Genomic DNA, 22,205 nt, shown 5'->3' on the forward strand with positions numbered 1-22,205 from the left:
TAGCCCCAGGGCCCAGTTTCACCCACTGGTGAGTGGGCACCAGCCCTGGGATCATCTGGACCCCAACCCCACCCACCAACAGGTGGACACTGGCCCAGGGACCAACATAGCCCTGCAGCCTGCATTGTCAGGACCCAAGCAACACACCAGCAGGCTGGCACCAGTCCCGGGACTTCCTAAGCCCCAGCACTGCCCACCAGCAGGTCAACTCCTGCTCTGGGACATCTTGGGCCCATCAGCCTGCTGCCCTGAGATCCAGCCTCATCCACCAGCAAGCTGACACCAGATTTGGGACCCCCAGGGTCCCACAATCAGAGACCCCAGGACCCAGCTCCACCTCCAGTGAGTGGGCACAAGTCCTGGGATCCCCCATGCCCCAGCCCCACCCACCAGCAGGCCAACACCAGCTTTGGGATACCTTAGACTCCTCAGCCAGCCACCCCAAGATTCAGCCCCACTCACCAGCAGACCAACACTAGATCCGGGAACCCGAACCCACAACCATACCCCCCCGAACCTGGATCTGCCCACCAGTGAGCCAGCTTTAGCCCCAGGACCCCCTGGGATCCCACACAAGCTACCTCATGACCCAGCCCTGCCAAACAGCAGCCATCAGCTTCTGCACAAGGCAAGGCCTGGCAATCAACCAGACCAGGGGCCAGCCATGCCTACTAGATGGTCCACAGTAGTAAGCCCACCACAACAGAAGGACTCACACAGCCCACATAGGGGGCACCCCTAGAGCATATAGCTCTGGTGACCAGAGAGGAGTGTACAGCTGGGATGCATAATGTCTCCTACAAAAGGCCACTTATCCAAGATCAGGAAATGTAACCAATCTATCAGATACATAGAAACAAAAACAGCAAGTTAGCCAAAATGAGGCAACAAAGGAGACTAGAAATCAACTACAAGAAAAAATCTACAAGAAACACAAACACATGGAAGCTAAACAACATGCTAATGGATCACTGAAGAAATCAAAGGAGAAATTTAAAAATACCTAGAAACTACTGAAACAAAAACACAATGATCCAAAATCTATGGGACACACAGAACTGGAACAAATAATCCTAAAATTTATATGGACCACAAAAGACCCGAAACTGCCAAAGCAATCTTGAGAAAAAAGATTAAAGCTGGAAGTATCATGCTCCCTCATTTCAGATTATTCTGCAAAGCTACAGTAATCAAAACAGCATAGTACTGGCACAAAAACAGACACATAATAAACTCACACATCTAGTCAGTTAATCTACAACTAAGGAGGCAAGAATATACAATGGAAAAAAGACAGTCTCTTCAACAAGTGGTGATGGGAAAACTGACAGCTACATGTAAAAGAATGAGATTAGAAAATTTCCTCATACCATATATAAAAATAAACTCAAAATGGATTTAAGACCTAAATGTAAGACCTGAAACTATAAAAATCCTAGAAGAGAAGACAGGCAGAACACCCTCCGACATAAATAGCAGCAATATTTTTTCAGATCTGTCTCCTAAGGCAAAGGAAACAAAACAAAAGCAAAAGTAACCATGTGGGACCTAACTAAACTCTCATAAGCTCTTTTTTTTTTTTTTGGTCATGCCGAGTGGTGACAGTGAAAGCAACGAGTCCTAACCACTGGACTGCCAGGGAATTCCCAAAACTCATAAGCTTTTTTTTTTTTTAAATATTTATTTATCTATTTAGCTGCGCCATGTCTTAGTTGCGGCACGCCAGATCTTCAGTCTTCATTGTGGCATGCGGGATCTTTAGTTGAAGCATGCGGGATCTTTAGCTGCAGCATGCGAACACTTAGTTGCAGCATGTGGGATCTAGTTCCCCGACCAGGGATCGAACTCAGGCCCCCTGCATTGGGAACACAGAGTCTTAGCCACTGGACCACCAGGGAAGTCCCAAAACTCATAAGCTTTTATTAAAAATATTTATTTATTTATTTTTGGCTGCATTGGGTCTTCATTGCTATGTGAGGGCATTCTCTAGTTGTGGCGAGTGGGGGCTACTCTTTGTTGTGGTGCACGGGCTTCTCTTTGAGGTGGCTTCTCTTGTTGTGGAGCACGGACTCTAGGGTGGGCTTCAGTAGCTGTGGCACATAGGCTCAGTAGTTGTAGTTCACGGGCTCTAGAGCCCAGGCTCAGTAGTAGTGGCACACGGGCTTAGTTCCTCTGCAGCATGTGGGATCTTCCCAGACCAGGGCTCGAACCCATGTCCCCTGCATTGGCAGGCAGATTCTTAACCACTGCGCCACCAGGGAAGTCCAAAATTCATAAGCTTTTGCAGAGGAAATGAAACCATCAACAAAATAAAAAGACAAACTAACGAATGGGAGAAAATATTGATATGACCGATAAGGGGTTAATATATAAAACATAAACAGCTCATACAACTCAACATCAAAAAAACAAACAACCCAATTAAAAAATGGTCAGAAGACCTGAATAGACATTTTTCTAAAGAAGACATACAGATGGCCAACAGGCACATGAAAAGATGTTCAACACTGCTAATCATAAGAGAAATGCAAATCAAAACCACCATGAGCTATCACCTCATACCTGTCAAAATAACTATTATCAAAAAGTCAAGGGGGGGCCTTCCCTGGTGGCGCAGCGGTTGAGAGTCCGCCTGCCGATGCAGGGGACACGGGTTCGTGCCCCGGTCCGGGAAGATCCCACATGCCGCAGAGCGGCTGTGCCTGTGAGCCATGGCCGCTGAGCCTCCGCGTCCGGAGCCTGTGCTCCGCAACGGGAGAGGCCACAACGGTGAGAGGCCCGCGTACCGCAAAAAAAAAAAAAAAAAAGAAAAAGTCAAGGTCTTCCCTGGTGGCGCAGTGGTTGAGAATCTGCCTGCCAATGTAGGGGAACAACTAGGCCCGCGGAGCAACTAGGCCCGTGAGCCACAACTACTGAGCCTGCGCGTTTGGAGCCTGTGCTCCGCAACAAGAGAGGCCACGATAATGAGAGGCCCGCGCACCACGATGAAGAGTGACCCCGCTTGCCGCAACTGGAGAACGCCCTTGCACAGAAACGAAGACCCAACACAGCCAAAAATAAATAATTAATTAATTAAATAATTAAAAAAAAAAAAGTCAACAGGGCTTCCCTGGTGGCGCAGGGGCTAAGAATCCGCCTGCCAATGCAGGAGACACAGGTTCGTGCCCTGGTCAGGGAAGATTCCACATGCCGTGGAGCAACAAAGCCCATGCGCCACAACTACTGAGCCTGTGCTCTATAGCCCGTGCTCCGCAACAAGAGAAACCACCGCAATGAGAAGCCCGCGCACTGCAATGAAGAGTAGCCCCCCGCTCGCCACAACCAGAGAAAGCCCGCACGCAGCAACGAAGACCCAACGCAACCAAAAGTAAATAAACAAATAAATAAATGTTTTTAAAAAAGTCAATAGCTAATGTTAGTGAGGATGTGGAGAGAAGGGAACACTTGTATGCTATTGATGGGAATGTAAATTGGTACAGCCACTGTGGAAAAGAGTATGGAGTTTCCTCAAAAAGCTAAAAATAGAACTACCATATGGGGACTTCCCTGGTGGCACAGTGGCTAAGACTCCGAGCTCCCAATGCAGGGGGTCCGGGTTTGATCCCTGGTCAGGGAACTAGATCCCACATGCATGCCACAACTAAGAGTTTGCATGCCACAACTGGGGAGCCCGTGTGCCACAACTAAGGAGCCCGTGAGCCGAAACTAAGGAGCATGCCTGCCGCAACTAAGACCCAGCGCAACCAAATTAATTATGTTTTTTAAAAAAGAAGATGAAAACACTCAATGCTCTGTGGTGACCTAAATGGGAAGGAAATCCAAGGAATAGGGGATATATATATATACACGTGGCTGATTCGCTTTGCTGTACAGCAGAAACTAACACAACATTGTAAAGCAACTATACTCCAATTAAAAAAAAAAAGAAAATGAAAACACTAATTCAAAAGGATACATGCACCCCAATGTTCATAGCATCACTATTTACAATTGCCAAGATATGGAAGCAAGCTAAGTGTTCATCAACAGATGAATGGAATACTATTCAGCCATTAAAAAGAATGAAAATTTGCCATTTACAACAACATGGATGACCCTGGAGGGTATTATGTTTAGTGAAATAAGTCAGAGAAAGACAAATACTGTATGTTATCACTTATATGTAGAATTTAAAAAATAAAACGAATGAATATAGCAAAACAGAAACAGCAGGTATAGAAACAAACTAGTGGCTACCAATGCAGAGAGGGAAATGGGGAGGGGCAAGATAGGGGTAAGGGAATAAGAGGTACAAACTACTATATATAAAATAAATAAGCTACGAGGATGTATTATACAGCAAAGGAAAATTAGCCGTTACTTTGTAACAACTTTAAATTGAGTATAATCTATAAAAATTATGGATCACTATGTTGTACACCTGAAACTAACATAATATTGTAAATCAACTATACCTCAATAAAATTTTTTTCATTTAAAATAAATGCAGGGCTTCCCTGGTGGTGCAGTGGTTAAGAATCCTCCTGCCAATGCAGGCAACACAGTTTCAAGCCCTGGTCCGGGAAGATCCCATATGCCACAGAGCAACTAAGCCCATGCACTGCAACTACTGAGCCTGCGCTCTAGAGCCCAAGAGCCACAACTACTGAACCCACGTGCCACAACTACTGAAGCCCACGCGCCTAGAGCCCATGCTCCGCAAAAGAGAAGCCACTGCAATGAGAAGCCCACACACAGCAACAAAGAGTAGCCCCTGCTCGCTGCAACTAGAAAAAAGCCCACGCACAGCAACGAAGACTCAATGCAGCCAAAAATAAATAAATAAAAATAATTTTAAAAGTACTACTAGACATAAATCTTATTATATAAAGAAAGACTATTAGATACAGGAATAACAAAAATAAATACACACAGTAACAATCCAGGTTTACATTTATCTATCTTCATCCCTTCATTTCCATGACTATGAGATCCACAGCTCATCCGATAGATTTGAACTGATCCAAATACCAGCTTTTTCTTTAGTTCTCACAGACGAACAAAGCCAAATCCACAGACTCTATTATAATTCACGACTTAGGACTGCACACTGCAAGTTATTGGATGTTAGTCCATTTTGGAGTTCATAACCTGAAATAGAAACTCAGATGGTTGGGACCTCCCTGGTGGTCCAGTGGTTAAGACTCCATGCTCCCAATGCAAGGGGCCCAGGTTCAATCCCTGGTTGGGGAACTAGATCCTGCATGCCGCAACTAATATCCCACATGCCTCAAGTTAAGACCCAGCACAGCCAAATGAATAAATAAAAAAAAAAATTAAAAATTAAAAAAAAACCTCAGATGGTTGAAATGTCTAATTTTCAGGAAGGATACTTCATTATTTTTGCATCATTTAGATTGTCTTACACAAGTTTTCTTAACAGCTGCTAATCTTGCTTTTAATTTATAAATGTGGTTAGTTTCACTTCAATGTTGAATGTTGTGGGCTGTTTAATCGTATACTAGTTTCCCTTAACTGTAGCAACAGTAGTTTGGGCCTCTTATGTCTCAATAAATAGGACTTTAGCCTGTGCATACACTGCAGTTCAAAAATGAACCATGTATAATTCTATCACCGAGAGACAAGGAAAGCTTCTCTCCTCCAAAATTTTAGAGGGATTCTCTTTTTCTACTGAAAAATGGGAACCTGCCAGTTAATGGGGAACGTGAGGTCTCTGACCTCATCTAAAGGTGCTTCAGCCCTTCAAGTTCAAAAACGATTGACCTGCAGGAAGGTCTTCCTCTCTGGTTCCTGGACCCCCACACCATGGAAGAGGCCATCTTCCCTCCTAATTCAGTGTGATGTCCTCCATGGTTTGATGGGAGGGCTCACCAGTTCAACAAAGCTTGAAACCGGTACCAGTGTATAGCGCCCAGACTTACCAGAGAAGGCAAACACTGAAGATGTGCAATGTACAGCAGGGACAAGGAAAAAGGTCCCTCTGGGCCAGCAAGAAGAGGAAAGGGAAACAGAGGGAGAAGCAATACTTGAGGTCAATGGGTATGAGCTTTCAAGTCAGGTAGACCAGGGGGTGAATCTTCCTGGCTTTTCCACCAACCAGCTGTGGAGCCTTGAGCACATCCGGCCCAGAGCAGGCCCCAGCCCATACTTACTGAATTGAGTGCTGAACGAAATTCTCTGACCATTTCCTCATCTGCCAACCAGTAATGCAATTCCTACCTTGCAGATTTGAGAGGAGTGAGAAAACACACAGTGCTAAGAAAAACAGACACAAGACATGCAGTAGGCTGGGGACCAGGGTTCTAAAGCAAGTTCTGCCTAACTTGGCAGGAGCATTCTCACACCAGGCAACATGAGTTCCTGGACTCTGTCTGGGGCCAGGTTAGGAGGCGGGCAGGTGCAGCAGAGCAGGGCAGGGGCAGGGCCAGGCACTGAAGCGAGGCCACAGCGCGGAGGGAGCCAGTTCCTGGTGGCTGTTGGGTGGCTCAGACAGCTCCTTGCCTCCCCAGCCATGGTTCTCCCTTTGCCCTGGCTCTCCCGAAGTTGCTGCCGTCGCCTCCTCCTGCCACCCTGGCCCCCAGCACTCCAGGGCTCCTGGAGGTGCTGCTCCCAGGGTCCCAAGGCAAGCACAGAAAAGACTAGCTCCACAGGCGCTGGGCAGATGTCACCTTCCAGGGTAAGTGGCACCAAGAGTGAGGGTGGAGGGCAAATGTGTACTGGGGGCAGGGAATCCCCTCCCATCTCACCCTGTACCACAGGCCAGCTGAGTGCAGACACTACCCCCACCCCTAGAGCATGCTGCCTAGTTCCTCAATTCCCCAGCACCCTCCCTGCCCCCACCCCACTCCAGACCTCAAGGCACCCTCTACCTACACCCCTCCCTCCCTGCACAGTCCACGAAGTCCTTGAACAGGAATTTCCCCTCATCCAACAGTTAATTATTTCTCAGGGCGGGTTGGGACAGCCAGTTCTCCCCTTCCCATACGTCACACAGAAGTCCAGTTATAGCCCCTGGGCTGTGATCTCTAACTTTCCCCCTCCCCCCAGGCCTATGCCTAAGACAGGAAGCAATACAGATGTACTGCTGTTAAGATCATGTGTACTGCAGGCATCGCAATACACATGACCTTAAACTAGTGGTGCTGAAAAACAGGAAGGAGGCAGTGAACCTCAGCCCCCTGCCCTGGCTGATGCTCTTTCCTAACACCCCCCTCTCCCAGGACCCCTGGCCCCGCCCCACAGCTGAGCTGGCCCAAGCTGAGGAGCTGCTGGAGCAGCAGTTGGAGCTGTACCAGGCCCTGCTCGAAGGGCAAGAGGGGGCCTGGGAAGCCCAGGCCCTGGTGCTCAAGATCCAGAAGCTGAAGGAACAGATGAGGAGACACAGAGAGAGCCTGGGAGAAGACACCTAAGCTTTCCACCAGTTGCCACTTCACCCTCCTACACTGGAAATACTGCACACTACCCTCCCTCCCCAGCCCTTTGATCAGAAACATCCCAGCCTCTCCCAGGCCACTAAGGAAACGGAAGAAACCACCACAAAGGGCCAGAAATTGCAAAGTAGTGAGAAGCCACGGCCTCTGCAGTCTTTTCAGTAACATCCCCCAGTCTGACACCTCCTACTGACCTCCGCCCCACAGCAGTGTACACAGTCCCCACGGGAATTTACTCCGGATTATGCCCTAAAATAGCCTCACCCCAAAACCAATAAAGGGACGGAGCGCTTACAGACACCACAGACTCATGTGTTTTTTAGTTTTGTTAAAAAAAAATTCTGACAAATCAGGGAAATGGGGGTTTAGGAGTGGTGGCGATGCAAAAGAAGGAAGCCATGGGGTGGGGGACGGGGTCGTCAAGGGTAGGCGGCAGCAGTGTCTCCTTCACCCCCACGCCTGGCATCATCTCCTGAAGAGGAGCAGACTGTCACACTCCAGAATGGGTGGGGAGTTCTCTACCGCGTCTGTTCAACTGAAGAAAAACATGGCAGTTAGAATAAGGTATGGAAAAGAAAAAGCTAGGTTGGTAGAAAAGGCCCCCCACCCCCGAAACACATGCAGATGTTTGTGCAGTGTGTAGGTCAGAGGACACATTTGGGGGTAAAGAAATAAATACTTCGATGAGAAGAGACCCCATAAAGAGGTCAACTAAACATCCCAACAGGGCATCAAGACAGGGGTGCAGGGGAAAAAACAGATGACAAATTTGTCAAGAGCCCACTATGCACCAGGGGCTTTAAGAAAAAACCCCTGTAAGGAACAAGGAGAACCTAAAGGACTGGGGAAGCCAGTTTCATGAGATCATTACTCACTGTAGGAGGAGATGTCTATCTCATCAGGCAGCTCACTAATGTTGACTTCAAAGCGATCCTGCACATCATTGAGAATCTTGGCATCATTCTCATCTGACACAAACGTGATGGCTAAGCCCTTGGTGCCAAACCGGCCTGCTCTGGCCACCTGGAAGGAGACAGATGATAGAATTGGTAGACCCCAAAGAAGGAAGACACCCAAGAGGAGGGGTGAAGATGTATGGTATGAAAAGATAAAGAAACTAAGGGGGTGGGAGAGGACACTAGGATACCTTCCGGGTGTGGGGCTTACCCGATGCAGGTATGTGTCAGAATCCTCAGGCATGTCGTAGTTAAAGGCGATGTTCACCCGCTCGATGTCCATGCCTCGGCCAAACAGGTTGGTAGCCACAAGAATTCGTCGTTGAAAATCTTTAAACTGCTGATACCGAGAAAGCCTTTGTGAGAAAGGAAAGCAGAAAAATGTTGAGATTCCTTGCTCTCAAGGGTCTCTTCCTCGCAAGGACACAAAGCACCTTCCCCATCTCTGACTCACCTCTCCTCCTGAGGCATCCCACGGTGGATGGCAATAGCTGGGAAGTTCTGCTCCACCAGGAGCTGGGCCAGGGCAATGCAACGCTGCACAGACTTCACAAATATCACCACCTGTGTGTGTGTGTGTGTACATATAAGATTGGAGGGGATGTGCGTCCATGTGGGTGTGTGTGAGAGAGATTACGTGCAAGAGTTTTCAGTAATTACACTCTTCTAAAAGAACTCCTCTTAGTCCCCATCACGTATTTCCTCTTCTGCTCTAAATATTACTTAGCCTTTCCCTCTTGGCTCTGATTTTTCCTGAGCAGACAGACATGCTGCAGAGAAGGTATGGAAAACAGTAACTAAAATTACCAGACATATTAGGAGACAAGGATGAAGCCACCTCACGAGTGGTAAAAATTTGAACTAAAGTCTGGAAAGACCACGACCGATATCCCGACTCACCAAAACGTCAAATATAAGAACTTACCCTAATTCTAGAAAGTAGTTTTTAGTGCAAGCAAATCACACCACAGGTAAAGTGATGGAACACTTCTCCCTCAGTTAAGTAGTACAAGAAACAAAACTTAAGAATCGAACAGGCTTAATGTATTTCTGGACTTCCACCACCTTATTAAAACTCTTCAAGGATTTTATAATTTGAGCTTTATTTTGTTGAATATCTATGCCAGCCATGGAACAGAAAAGCAGTTCCCACCTTGCTCACGCTCAGTGCCACCAAAAGACATTTTTCTCTCATTTAATAGAATTTTCATTTAAGAGAATTTCTCCACCATTCTCTTTCACATGACACACATGGTTTCCTCAATAAAAGGATATATTATAGAGGTTCCTGCAACAGTTGGAGACGTGCTCATTCTCCCTACTGGACCTTGAACAACTGACCTGGTTGAATTCAAGGACATCCAGAAGGTCAAAGAGCTTCCGGTTCTTCTCGTTGTCCTTCAGTTTCACGTAGTACTGCTGCAACCCATGCAGCGTCAGCTTCGTCTCATCATCCACGAAGATCTCCATTGGCTGGGGGGGAGGGGGGAGGGAAGGGGTGGGGAACGGGAGGAGGGCAGAGTGGGGGGGTTAAACCTGGGGGGGTGGAGGAAGTTGATCTCCAATACACCCCATGGCGGGATGGGGAGAAGAGAGGAGATTGGAAACCCAACCCCACCCCCAAAAATACCCACATATTAATGTGGTCTTTTCCACAGTTGATCTAATGTCCTTCCTATCAGCTGAGTTTTAAGATTTTCCAACTGAAAATTTTCACGGGAAAGAAACTTTGCAGGGAGGAAAAGACACAGTACAACCACCCAATGGCAAGATGCCATTACCTCAAATGGAGGTGGTGGAGGAAAGAAAACAATGGGAGGTGATTCTCCAAGAGAGAACATGATCCAAACACCTGGGAAATGATGGGAAACAGTGACTCGAGGTCAGAATAACTCCATCAGAGCTGGTTTAATATCGGGGAGAGGAGAAGGACTACTCCATTTTATGCTCTCAACTACGAGAATCATATCCCCATTACGAAGGTGGATGTCTTCCATATCCCCATTAGGACGGTGGAAGATCAGAATGCTTCAGTGGACATAAGTCAAAATGCCATGAAAAGAGAAGCAAAAATTACTCAAAATGAGCAACAACTTGCCCTCGGACCACAAGGAAACAGTTTTAAATAAGACTGGTCTCAACTAAAAATCAAACCACCTAAACTGTTACGTGGAAGGTATCAATAAGTAGTGCTAAAAAGCAGATTCAGAGCAACAGTTATTCACTCATCTTTAAAAACAAAACAAATCATATACACACACAACCCTTGAAGGGAAGGAAGGCAGCATTAAAAAAAAAAAAGGCGGAAATTGACACAAGACTCAACTCCAAAGCCCAACTTTCCTAGCACTCTTCACTAACTTGAAGACATAGTTAACATAAAACCCCAGGGTCCAAGATTTCGGGAAAGGATGTGTGTGTCATGGGAGAAAACCAGAAGCCCAATCTCAGAAGTCAGACTAGCAAAGGTAGGCTTTCCAAAGAGAAGTTCCATGGCTTCTTTCAGATCTAATCTGAGCCCCAAGTACAGCTGAAGAGTTTTGGTCCCATGGGAAGCAGAGCAGGGAGGGAAAGAACACACTCCACTGCTTATACAATAGCCCCGCCTAGCCCCAGACCCTAGCACCCACCTGGTTACATCCAAGTGGAGCTCCTCACTTTACCTTTCCCATATCCCTCTAAGTATTAAAAAAAAAAAAGTGTTTAAAAAATGAAAAAAAATCTACCACCCCATTCAGAACACCCCTCCCCACCAACACAAATGGAGGGAAACAGGGAACACGGCACGCCTTGGGTTCAGGAAAAAAACCGGGAACGGAAAAAGAGGCTGGTTTGGTCCTCGGCTTCCTGGTCAGGTTCCCCGCGGCCTCCGCTGCCGCCATCCACCGCCGGGTGCCGTCCACATTCCCCCGCCGCGCCACGGTGCTTCTCTGCTGCCGGCTCACATCAACCGAGGTTCCGGATGGGTGCGAGGAGGTACGGGTGGGAAGGAGTATGGACTCGGGGACTGAGGTGCCAAAGGCCCCCACCCCTGGAGGTGGGGAGGAAGCGGATTCATCTGTGCTGTTTGCTCTTCTTTTGGACATGCCCTGCCATCTGTCTGTCCCTCTCTTGCTCTCCTGCCACCGGGACATTATGAGTTTGGGGAGCAGAAGGCTCCGGTTGTATGCTCGATGCCACCTTGAGGGTGCGTGGCTGTAGGGAGTATGTAGGAGACGATGGGTGGGTGGTAGGGCAGAAAATCCTGCCCTCCCCCAAAAGGGAGAAGAGGTTCAAAAATGCTGTGATTAAAAAAAAAAAGTCGAACACTTCCCGCTCTCACGTTAACCCGACCAAGTCTTCCGGAGTTTCCCTGGCGCCCGCGCAGACCCTAACACTAACTGTCTCTGCCTCTGTGTGTCTCTTCAAGGAGTCATCACTCCCAAATGGGCATGTGCCCCCTTCTTGGCGCTTGAAGGACAAGGGAGTCTGGAGGAAGAGGGCGCGGAGGGGGAGGAGGCAGCGGGCGGGGAGTGGAGGGAGAGAAGGTAGAAGGGTATTTACGTCTTGCATGAACTTGCGGCAGACTGGGCGAATCTCTTTGCTCAAGGTAGCACTGAACATCATGACCTGCTTCTCATGGGGGGTCATGCGAAAAATTTCCTGGACATCCCGACGCATGTCTACAAGAAAAAGGAACTATAGTAGAAGAGAAGCATATATCGTAAACAAAGGCCAGAAACAGGCATACCAATGAGGTAAAGACTGTTGGTAAGCGAGAGTCTCGGTTCAGGGGAAGATTTGCCTCAGGCCTCTCTCTACTCTATTTTCTCCAACCACCATATAATCATATCCATAGTAATAACACAGTGGAAAGAACAATGGATTTGGGACCAGGTTCCAGCTGTGTATTTTAACCACACAAGAAATTAGATGAAACCCCAAAGCCCACAACTAAAACATGGGGATAAAGCCCACTGCAGAGGCTCACAAAGATTAAGTCCTCTGAAAAATGCTTTACAAGGAAGGCCCTTCTCCCTAATCCTCTCTCCCCAAGCTCCAACTGTCTACAAATATCGCGCACCTATTACATTCCAGCTGTCAGAGTCCATTCCATGCTTCCTCTGGATCACACTGTCCTATCCAGTCAGGCAAATATGACATCTCTACTTGGAGCCCACCTTATAGCTCGCCATCTAGAATAGCCAAAGATCATTTGGAATGACTTATCCCTGGGGCTATGTCGATCCCTACTCTCTCATTCACCAAATTTGAGTTCTTACAAAACATTTTCCTTACTTAACCCCACTTAGCACACCAGAATACCACACCACACAAACTCCCACAAACACCCTCCACATTAATTCCAGAACTTAAGTCTAGAGATCTATTCAGCTATAAATTCTGACAATATATGCTGAGCTGAGGATGCCAAAAGAGTAGACTGTCTCCTCGTCCAGCTCAAGTTTCTCCCCTATGACACCCACTATAGGGTTTTACAAAGAAGAATGGTGGTGTGACTAATATCCAACATCAGCAAAGTCCCTTCTCTCAAAGTAAACATCACCAAAAGAAAGAACGTAACACCCTCCTCCTTGATCACTAAGGATGCTTAAAAAGCCTAACAAAGACTGACCAGGGAAGCCAGAGCCATCAGTCATGGGTGATAGATTAAGAGTCGTCCTGGCACTAAAGTGCTCCAGTGTCAAATAAACATCATTTGGCTCCAAAAGGCAACTCCCAGATCACTAGCCCAGTCCCAGCACTGCTACTCACCGAGCTGTTCAAGCATCTTATCGCATTCATCCAAGATAAAGTGTTTAATGTGTTTGAGATTGAGGCTCTTATTTCGAGCCAGGGCTAGGATGCGGCCAGGGGTCCCCACGACGATATGCGGGCAGTTCTTCTTCAGCACCTCTTCATCTTTCTTGATAGACAGACCACCAAAAAACACTGCGACCTGCCAATCCAGGAGAAAAGAGTATCTCACGAGGAAGGAAAGAATTCAACCTCCCCAAGGTTCCCATCCTTTCAGTTTACTCTAAACCAAGTCTTAGAACACTTCAGAGCTAAAAGGAACATAGGAGATCACCTAATCTAAAATTATTATATACCCCAAACATTAAAGCTAAGAAACAAAAGTGACCTGCCCTAAATTGCATGGCTGATTGAGGCACTGAGGACCAGCATTTAGTTCTTCTGACTTAATCTAACAATCTTCCTTCCCCAAGGCCAGGCTTCACTGTAAAAATGAGGACGGCAAGAAATCACCAGTGTCAAGTACCAAAAAAAGCTCATGGACATCAAGTTTTCCTAAATGACCCCAGATTTTTAAACTCCTTTGCATAAACCCTATGAAATTACTGACTCAGGCTAAATATACTACTCCATGTTAAAACCATTAGGGGAATGGTTGTTGAGGATCTGGGCCTTAATACCCTCTCAAATAGCACCAAAACTGCTTTTTAGTTTCAAGGGGGAAAGATCAGACTGACAGGACCCTAATTCTAGGGTAAATCTAAAACCATTAACTGTGGGACAGGCAGGTTTGCAACAAAACAGGAGATACATAGCATCATCTATGAAGAATTCTTGCCAAAAATGTTCAACTTGAACCAGTTAAGCTTTCAAATATAAATTTCAGTTTAGGGACTTCCCTGGCAGTCCAGTGGTCAAGAAGCCACGCTTCCTATGCAGGGGGCGCAGGTTCGATCCCTATCAGGGAACTCAGCTCCCACATGCCGAGTGGCACGGCAAAGGGAGGAAGGAAGGGAGAGAGGGAGAGAGGGAGAGAGAAAGAGAGAAAGCAAGCAAGAAAGCGCAGTTTATAGGAAACACCGGGAGGGAAAAACAAGTTAAAACAACACAAGGGAGTAACCAGACAAACTCAGAGGTAAGACATTCTGTAGAACTAGCCCAACGTCTTAAATCACTGAAGCATAATTTTGAGCAAAAGAAAGAAAAGTAAGACTATATCAGGACAATTTATATTTGATCTTGACACCAAGACCATCCTCTTTTGAGTCCACAAGGTGATGAGTCAGACCTATAGAGGAAGAAGTGCAATCCTAGCTCTCTACTGAGCTCAATGACAAATGTTTCTACAGTCATTAACAATAGAAACGGTTTCCTGGTTTTCAACTTATAGAATCAACCTACCAACAAGACTGCTTGCTAAAAGGACAGCAAGTACACCGCAATGAAACCGACAATATAAGAATACAAACATACATAACACACACACCAGCTTTCAGACTATGTTTAGATAATTTAAATTAATACAGTTTTCAAATTCTAGGAGAAAAAGTGTAAACAAGCTAAATAATCTTTCACGAAAAAGTCAAAAAGGCCTTTAAGTTGACAAACTGAGAAAATAGCACCGAATACTTGGTTTCACAGAACATCAGAACTTAAAAAAAAAGTTAACTAGTGGTATTCTGTGAAGTACGATTAGACGGGAGAACAGAAATCTTTTCGTTATAAGGCCCTCTGGATTACCTATGCACTTTTACCAGGCACAGATACTACTTTTACTACTTTGGTTTTAAACAAATTACTTTTAGTCTAGGGCTACTACTCACACATTCCTAGTTCTACATATAAATTAAAAATCAATTATGAGGAAAATTACAACAATCTGAACAAAAATACTGTTTTTCTTTCACCCAAGGAGGGTACAAAATTATATACATCAAGCATATGTTTATGCTTCTCAAACTCCAATTACCCGAGGATCTTGTCAGAACACATATTCATACTCGGTACGACTGGAGTGGAACTCATGCAATCTACATTTCCAACAGGCTCCCAAATGACACTGAAACCACAGGTCTGGGAACCACACCCTGAATATCAATGCACAAGCATATTTATAAAACGTGTTAAAAACCAAGGCAAACTATAAAGCTTCTCCAAAATCAAAATACAGCAGACATCTCTGAAAGTATAATGCATACCCAAATGAGCCCTAGAACATAAACCTCTTATACACCTAAGTTGCAGAAACTTACTACGTACTACATGCAACTGAGATTTGTGTATAGATATTTAACACCTGTGGGATGTGAAGACTGCTGTTCTAACAAGTCTCCAATGCCTCCAACTCCCCACACCCTCACTCCCCCAGGTCTCCTTACCCTAGCTTACCTTGACGTTGGGCATGTATTTAGAGAAGCGTTCATATTCCTTGCTGATCTGAAAAGCCAACTCCCGAGTGTGACACATCACCAGTACAGACACCTGGGGGGGAAGTAGACGGAGACACACATACAGTATATCCCTTCACCAGGCATGTCACAAAAGCACACCCAGCAGATCACAGGTGACTACAATTCTGGATCTAAATCATTAACCCCGTGATTACTACAGAATATTCTCATGCCTATCTGTCAAGGATGATAAAGGTCATCTTAACAACAAGCACTCCTGGCTCTGAATGCATCATGTAGCAGAGACGAAAATACCCTTCCTGAACATTACTAGCCAAAATGCCTTCCCCAGCACTCTCCCCAAGTGTACCTGCCCAGTAACTGGCTCCAGCTGTTGCAGTGTAGCCAGCACAAACACCGCCGTCTTTCCCATGCCTGACTTGGCCTGGCATAGGACATCCATTCCCAGGATGGCCTGAGGGATGCATTCATGCTGGACTAGTAGTAGGGAAAAAAAAAGATAAATTAGTTTCCAAAGAACTCCACCACCTTTTTCACCAGGCCAAACCCATTTCTCACCACTCAATTCTTAAGTTGTTCTTGTCAATTTCCAGACCCTTTCTACCTCTCTGCCCCCTCAATCAAAGTGATTCCCAAATCAGACCTTCCCAGTTCCTTCTAACATAGCCTTCCAGCTATGGGCCCAAAGTCCTGCTAACAACCCTCTTGCATCTACCAATTGGACGACTTAGGTGCTTCTGATTCTGTCTGAATGTTCCTTCATCTGTAGCAATCCATGAATTTTGAGTGCCTGCCACAAGCCATTTCTCATACTTAGATTATCATACTTTGGGGCACATAACCGTGCAACAACCTTGAACAAAATGAAGAACTTGGTACATGACCCAAAAGCCAGCCAGGTTTCCAGAGACCAGAGTTGGCCTGGCCCAAGGGTCCAACCAGCTCCTCTCTGGAAATTTTAAACTAGAAGTCAGAAAGACAAAATTTAAAACGGGCAAGGAAAAAAGCCCCTCTAAGTTGCTTTTAGATCACTAGCACTTACATGCTATCATGAATGAAAGACCAACTTATATAAACCTCTTCTATTGCTAAAATAGTTTTTAGTACTTATTTCCTGGTCTATCCTGAATATAAATCTGTATCACCTGAGGGACCACGACTATACTGTTTCCTGTATCCTTAAAGAGCCTAATGAATACTCCATGCCCAACAGAAAATTTACCTTCTGATGGATGCTCAAAGCCACAGTCAACAATGGCCCGGAGCAACTCTGGCTTGAGCAGGAAGTCACGAAAGCCAGAGCTGTGAATGGAGACATAGGAGCCCTTGACATCCTTCTTGGCAGGGGCCTCAGCCCCATCTCCCCCAGCTGCTGTCTCCACCTCATCATCTTCATAGTCCAAGAGCTCATTGTCCACATCGTTCTCTGCCATAACTGGGCCGGCAGGGGGAGAAGGGGAGGGGTCTCTGGATGAGTTCACGCAGAATAAGGGAAGACAGAGGAGGAAAGTGGGGGCTTGAGGAACAGTAGAGGAAAGGAAACACGATAGTTTCTGACAGAAGAGCTGGGGAAAAAAAAAGAGAAAACTCATCAGTCATGAGCAGAGCCTTCACCATCTTTTCCATCCCCACACTCTTTCCACTTTCCCTAAGCTAGGAAACATTTACCTGGAAAAAAAATAATAATAAAGAAGCACACGACATAAAAGCGAAAAGCAAACATAATACTGGGAATGGGAAAAGTGGGCCCAGGGCAAGTGGTTAGGACGTAAGTCCCCAAAAAGATAGGATCGGAGAAGGAGAAACCAGAAAGTTGGAAGGGCAAAACCGACTTATAAACTCCTGGTCTGTGACAGTAACAAGGAAAAAAAAATACACGCCTGAAAAACAGAATACTACTAATGACTTAAAATGGAGAATGAAGATGAAAGTGACAAAACGAAAAGTCCTCAACGGAAGACCTTGTGCTTTCCCTATAATCTCAAGGTGTCGACAGCAGCCATCAGTCAAGGGTGATAGATTACGGTCGTCATTACGCAAAGCGCTCACTTTTCAAAATGAAAACATCATGTGGCTGCCAACCACCTCTCGCAGCATTCCAGCCTCCCACTCCTCAATAACCTTCTGGACCTTAAGAAATCCTTGTGTAATTAATGACGGAGAAAGAGGCCTAGAGAAATGGCTCGGCCGGGAAAAAACCCACTTCTCCATCATACGATGAATAAAATAGAACACAATAATTAAGAAAGATGTATCCTCGTTCCGGCTAACAGAAGCTTTACCAAGTGACCTTCCATCACCATTATGTTACTCCTAGGTGTAGCTCATTTCCGAAAACACACAACAACACCACTGGTAAACATTTGGAAAACACTCCAGATAACAGTGGGCAGTCCGTGGTGAGAAAAATCCAACTAGGCCCACAAGTCGGGACTCCTTCCATTCCCACCACGGACCGAGATAAGCGGGAAAGTGAGAAGAGCCCCGCCCTCTGCAAATGCCCAGGACCAGAAGACGCCTAGCGCCGCCTCTCACTGTCGCTGGGTTCTGAGGTAACTGAGGGTCCCACCGAAAGAGCGAGGAGCAAAGGAAGCACAATGGCGCCGGGGCCACCATCTTGGATTGGGCCCCTCTGGCTTCCCTACCTTCCCCCGAAGTTTCTTGATCTCGAGGGATGCAAGTGATGGAAGTAACAACCCAATCAGACGCCAGCGACCAGACCATAGCCTGTACAAGGGTTATCAGGAGGCTGTGCGACACGATGGCCACAGAGAAACGCAGATGGAGGCGGATGGTGCCGAAGGCCAAAGCTTACCTGAGCAAGGCGAAGGCGTATGGCGGCGGTAACAGCGACGAAAGAAGGAATCTGCCTTCACTTCCGGTTCCCGGCTTCCCTCTACCCCGGCCTCCCGCCTTACGACCGCGCAGACGTAAAGAACCGGAAGAAGGACCTTCCACGGTTCTATAGTTCCGCGCGCTCCAGGGTTGCCTTTAGAAAATGCCTGTGTGGAAAACAAAAATTTTTTTAAGCCACTTCTAACTCCTCCGCTACTACCAGTAACAAAAGGCATAAAGGAAACTAGCATCCTCCCCACTGTTATCTTTTTTCTCTTGTCCTGCTCTTTTCCACGCCTCTCTCTTCATTTACGTTCTTGCCGCACAGGCCTTCTCTCTGGGCACCCCTCCGTGGGTGCAGGAGGACCCAAGGTGGCGGGATTTCGAGTTCCCACGGGGTCCTTGGTCCGGTAGTCAAGGTGACCTGGGGACGTTGGCGCTGGAGCTAGGGAACGACCGGCCCCAGGTGTGGGAAGTGAGTCGTGCTCATGAGTCCTAGCCCTACCCTTTCACCAGCCCTGGAGCCGGTGGACGGCATTTGCCTAATGTTGGCCGAGGTAGCTGATGCCTTAAGAGTCCTAAGGTTCGTGGGCGTGGGCTGGAATCAGGAGGGGGTTCTGAATCCACTGAGTGGGGTACAGGGTCTAGATTCTGCCCCAAATGTTAACGATAAACGCTAGGGCTTGAGAGTTAAATAACTTTTTATAAGTGTTGTTAATTCTACCGGAATGTGCTTAGCCCTGCCCCCAACGGACCCTTGGTTCAGCCTGGATTTTTTTTTCCTGAATGAAACATTTGATATATCTCGCCCCGCTTTTGTATGCTACAGAAGTCAGATGTGACTTAACAAAACTGACAACAGACGTTTGGCCCTTTACCTGTTATCACAACCATTTAACACCCAGGTGTACCATTATTCCCATGCTATATCAAGCAAACAGATTCAGAGAAATAAAGCAACATGTCCAAAGTAATACAGCTAGTAAGGTGACAGAGCCAGGATGTAAACACCTCTCTATTCTCTAGTGTATCCTGACTCCCTGCTTAAAGAGTCTGGTTAATAAATACACACTACAGATTACCTCACTGGTTCAAGTGCTTGGTGAAGTAGGCTCGTTTTCTGTGGCCAAAAGAAATAACAGTGATCCAAGGATGATGTTACAGAAGCGCAGTTTTTCAAACCCACAATATCAATCTTTTTCAACAGTATTTATCAACTGCCTGTCCTGTGCCAAATGCTATCCTGAGATCTGGGGACACAGCAGTGAACAGCCCTGTCCTCACAGAGTTCACATAATAGGGGAGACAACACATAAACATGTCAAGTATCGATAGGTGCTATGAAGGAAAATAAAGCAAGGTAAGGGGCAGAGTGCTTGTTCCTACACCCCAGCTGTTCTCTACAGTTACCATCTATAGTCCTCAGGTTCACAAAGGAGGAGCCACGTGTTTCTCACTTTAGAGAAAAAATAATGTACCATTTGCTTTTGTTTCTCAAAGCTCCAACACCTTTTGGGTGTTTGGGGAATACATAAACAAGGAACAAGAGTGACTGAAAATGAGAAATGATGAAGCAAAAGGAGGCTGATTCCACCCAGCAATTGATTTGCCCATAATTATTTTATTGACACTTTTATTGTTACAAAGGGAAAGTAAGGTGTTGAGGATGTAGAAAGGAAGGCCATGCACATGAGGGGACACAGCATCACTTTAGATCTCAGGAAGCAGTAATAAGCATCTGATGGGTCTTTGGGGAAACAGGAAAAGGGGGAAATCCAATAAAGAGAAAGACCAACTTAAGAGAGACAAAAAGAGAGGCTAAGAAATGCAAACATCTTCCTGGAACCACAGAAGAGAGGCTAAATGAGGCCATCATTTAATCTATCTTTTCAGGGATAATAAGGTCTCTGGGGAAAGAGAGGTGGGAAGAACCAATTTTTTAGAGAATTTCTAGGGTCACAGAATGAATGAGTAGAATTACAAAGCCACAGACAGGAGTGAGAAAACAGCTATGTTTAAGTTTTGGTAGGTGGGCAGAGAGTAGTAATAATATCACAGGTTTGCCATTTATTGAATCACAGCTACTACATGCTGGAAACCATGCTAAACTCTTTATAGAATGATTCCTAACCAATGCAACACCCCTGCAAGGTAGGCATTATTATTATTATTCCAACCTTGCAAAGGACACTGGGGTTACAGTTTAAGTAGCTTGTTCTTGTTGCCCAGCCAGCAAGGGGCAGGGTCAGAAGAGGGACCCGAGCCTGCCAGGCTCTGAAGTCAGAGTGTTTTCACATCCCTACTTCTCCATGCTACAAATTTCACAGAGGGGCTGGGTGAGGGTGACTTGGCAAATTCCAAGCTCCCAGTGAAAGAACAATAAGGAGATTCAGGTCTGAGCAGGATATTTATAAATTTCACAGGAGAATTATTGGATCCTGCTTTCTAGAATTTCTAGGGAATGCAAGGGAGAGAAAGGATTATGGTGGGAGTTGATTTTGACTTGGGGATTTCTTTGTAGGAGGGAACTGGCAGGAGGAGTCAGGCCCTAGGGTGGGTCCTAGGCAGCAGTCCGGTAGTTGGGGTGGACCTGGGGCCTGACGTCACAGACCATGCCAAGAAGCTGGGCCAGGACACGTTCGCGGCTTCTCTGCTGGGAGCTCTGCATGCCCTGCACCTGGCGCCTTGTAGCCTGCTCCACCTCAGCTGACAGATTCCCTTGGGAGCCCATGGCCTGGGGGGTGGGAGAAAGGGTGGAAAAGAGAAACGAGAAAGCAGAAACAGAGAAAGAAGCATCCACGCATGTGGAGGGAAGGGTCCTGGAGCAAGACCAGAAAGAAAGGCCCTCTCCAAAACCACTCCCATCCGTGGAAATATCTAGACACTGAAGAGACCAACATAATGCCCTCTCCCCTAAGACCTGACATGCAGCATCACCCTACAACAGACCGTACCATCCCCACCACCTCACCACCCATGCCCATAAAACTCGGCCCTCCACCCCAAATATCATCATACTCTACAGAGACTGTGGCAATCCCCCCCACTTCCACAAGCCGTACAAGTCCTTCAAAACTCCTAGACGCTCTTACATATCACAAAGCTTGACCAATATCATGGTCTTCATCAGGTCCCCTTCAGCCCTTTACTACCTTATTTTCTTGTGGAATCACCCTGTACACACCTCACCAGATATACCGACCAACTTGCACCCTGGGGTCCCATCCCAGCCTCCCCCACGACTCACTGCCTGCTGCTTGCTCTGGAATTCCTGCTCTCTCTCTCTGCGGTATTGCTCCACTTCCATCTGTGCCTCCTCCTTTGCCTGCTTCAGACGCCGGGCCTTCCCTGGAGGCAGGAGAAAGGACTGAAAGTGGGGGTAGACCCCACACACACAAAACGTGAGAGCAGGGGTCAGTCCCTCCCAAAAAGTTAGTGCCTTCTCTCAGCCAGCCAAGAACTAGATTCTGACACCCACCCATTTCTTCCCTCCTAATAAGCGTCCCCAGCCTCCCTCCCCCCGCCCCACCAGCCTTGGGTTATCCTAAGGACTCAAATGTTTGCTGTCCTTCCACCCCCAATTTTCTCTCCAGATTCCTAAGGGAGAAATGAGGAGACTCACTCTTTCTGGCATCTGCCACCTTCTCAGCCGCCCGCTTCTCGGCTTGCAGGAGCTGCTGGATACCCTGGGACTGACTGGCCATTTCTGTCGTTACGACCGATGCCGTTTCGGAAGCTACCAAGGTACCAGATGGCTCCCCCTTTCCCCCTCCCCCCACACCGCCTCCTCCTCCTCCAGCTGTTTGCTGCAGCCTTCCACTACCCCTGGGTCTTAG

At 46.7% G+C, this 22,205-nt stretch overlaps 3 protein-coding genes across 5 annotated transcripts; 1 reads left to right on the forward strand and 2 right to left on the reverse strand.

Moving 5' to 3' along the window:
- Positions 1 to 6,496: 6,496 nt before the first annotated feature.
- MCCD1 (mitochondrial coiled-coil domain 1) lies at positions 6,497 to 7,722 on the forward strand. The gene is made up of 2 exons (XM_082662630.1): positions 6,497 to 6,676; positions 7,221 to 7,722. The coding sequence occupies exons 1-2, from the start codon at positions 6,512 to 6,514 to the stop codon at positions 7,407 to 7,409; spliced, it is 354 nt and encodes a 117-aa protein (XP_082518756.1). The 5' UTR covers positions 6,497 to 6,511; the 3' UTR covers positions 7,410 to 7,722.
- Positions 7,723 to 7,743: 21 nt separating this feature from the next.
- Positions 7,744 to 18,449, reverse strand: DDX39B (DExD-box helicase 39B). Of its 3 annotated transcripts, none has more exons than XM_082662627.1 (11): positions 18,350 to 18,449; positions 16,757 to 17,099; positions 15,884 to 16,011; positions 15,512 to 15,604; positions 13,142 to 13,325; positions 11,930 to 12,048; positions 9,728 to 9,859; positions 8,841 to 8,950; positions 8,598 to 8,742; positions 8,306 to 8,453; positions 7,744 to 7,965 (listed from the first exon to the last, which is right to left on the reverse strand). In XM_082662627.1, exons 2-11 carry the CDS (start codon positions 16,965 to 16,967, stop codon positions 7,949 to 7,951), a joined length of 1,287 nt encoding a protein of 428 aa, XP_082518753.1. In that variant the 5' UTR covers positions 16,968 to 17,099; positions 18,350 to 18,449; the 3' UTR covers positions 7,744 to 7,948. The 3 variants fall into 3 exon arrangements, with proteins under 3 accessions (XP_082518753.1, XP_082518754.1, XP_082518755.1); XM_082662628.1 differs by lacking the exon at positions 18,350 to 18,449 and adding an exon at positions 18,180 to 18,322; XM_082662629.1 differs by lacking the exons at positions 13,142 to 13,325; positions 15,512 to 15,604; positions 15,884 to 16,011; positions 16,757 to 17,099; positions 18,350 to 18,449 and adding an exon at positions 12,450 to 12,576.
- Positions 18,450 to 20,042: 1,593 nt separating this feature from the next.
- Positions 20,043 to 22,166, reverse strand: ATP6V1G2 (ATPase H+ transporting V1 subunit G2). Its single transcript, XM_082664040.1, has 3 exons — positions 21,992 to 22,166; positions 21,617 to 21,717; positions 20,043 to 21,103 (listed from the first exon to the last, which is right to left on the reverse strand). Exons 1-3 carry the CDS (start codon positions 22,071 to 22,073, stop codon positions 20,930 to 20,932), a joined length of 357 nt encoding a protein of 118 aa, XP_082520166.1. The 5' UTR covers positions 22,074 to 22,166; the 3' UTR covers positions 20,043 to 20,929.
- Between the last annotated feature and the right edge of the window lie 39 nt (positions 22,167 to 22,205).

Source organism: Grampus griseus (assembly GCF_964374135.1).
Source record: "Grampus griseus genome assembly, chromosome: 10".
NCBI classification, from domain to species: Eukaryota; Metazoa; Chordata; class Mammalia; order Artiodactyla; family Delphinidae; genus Grampus; species Grampus griseus.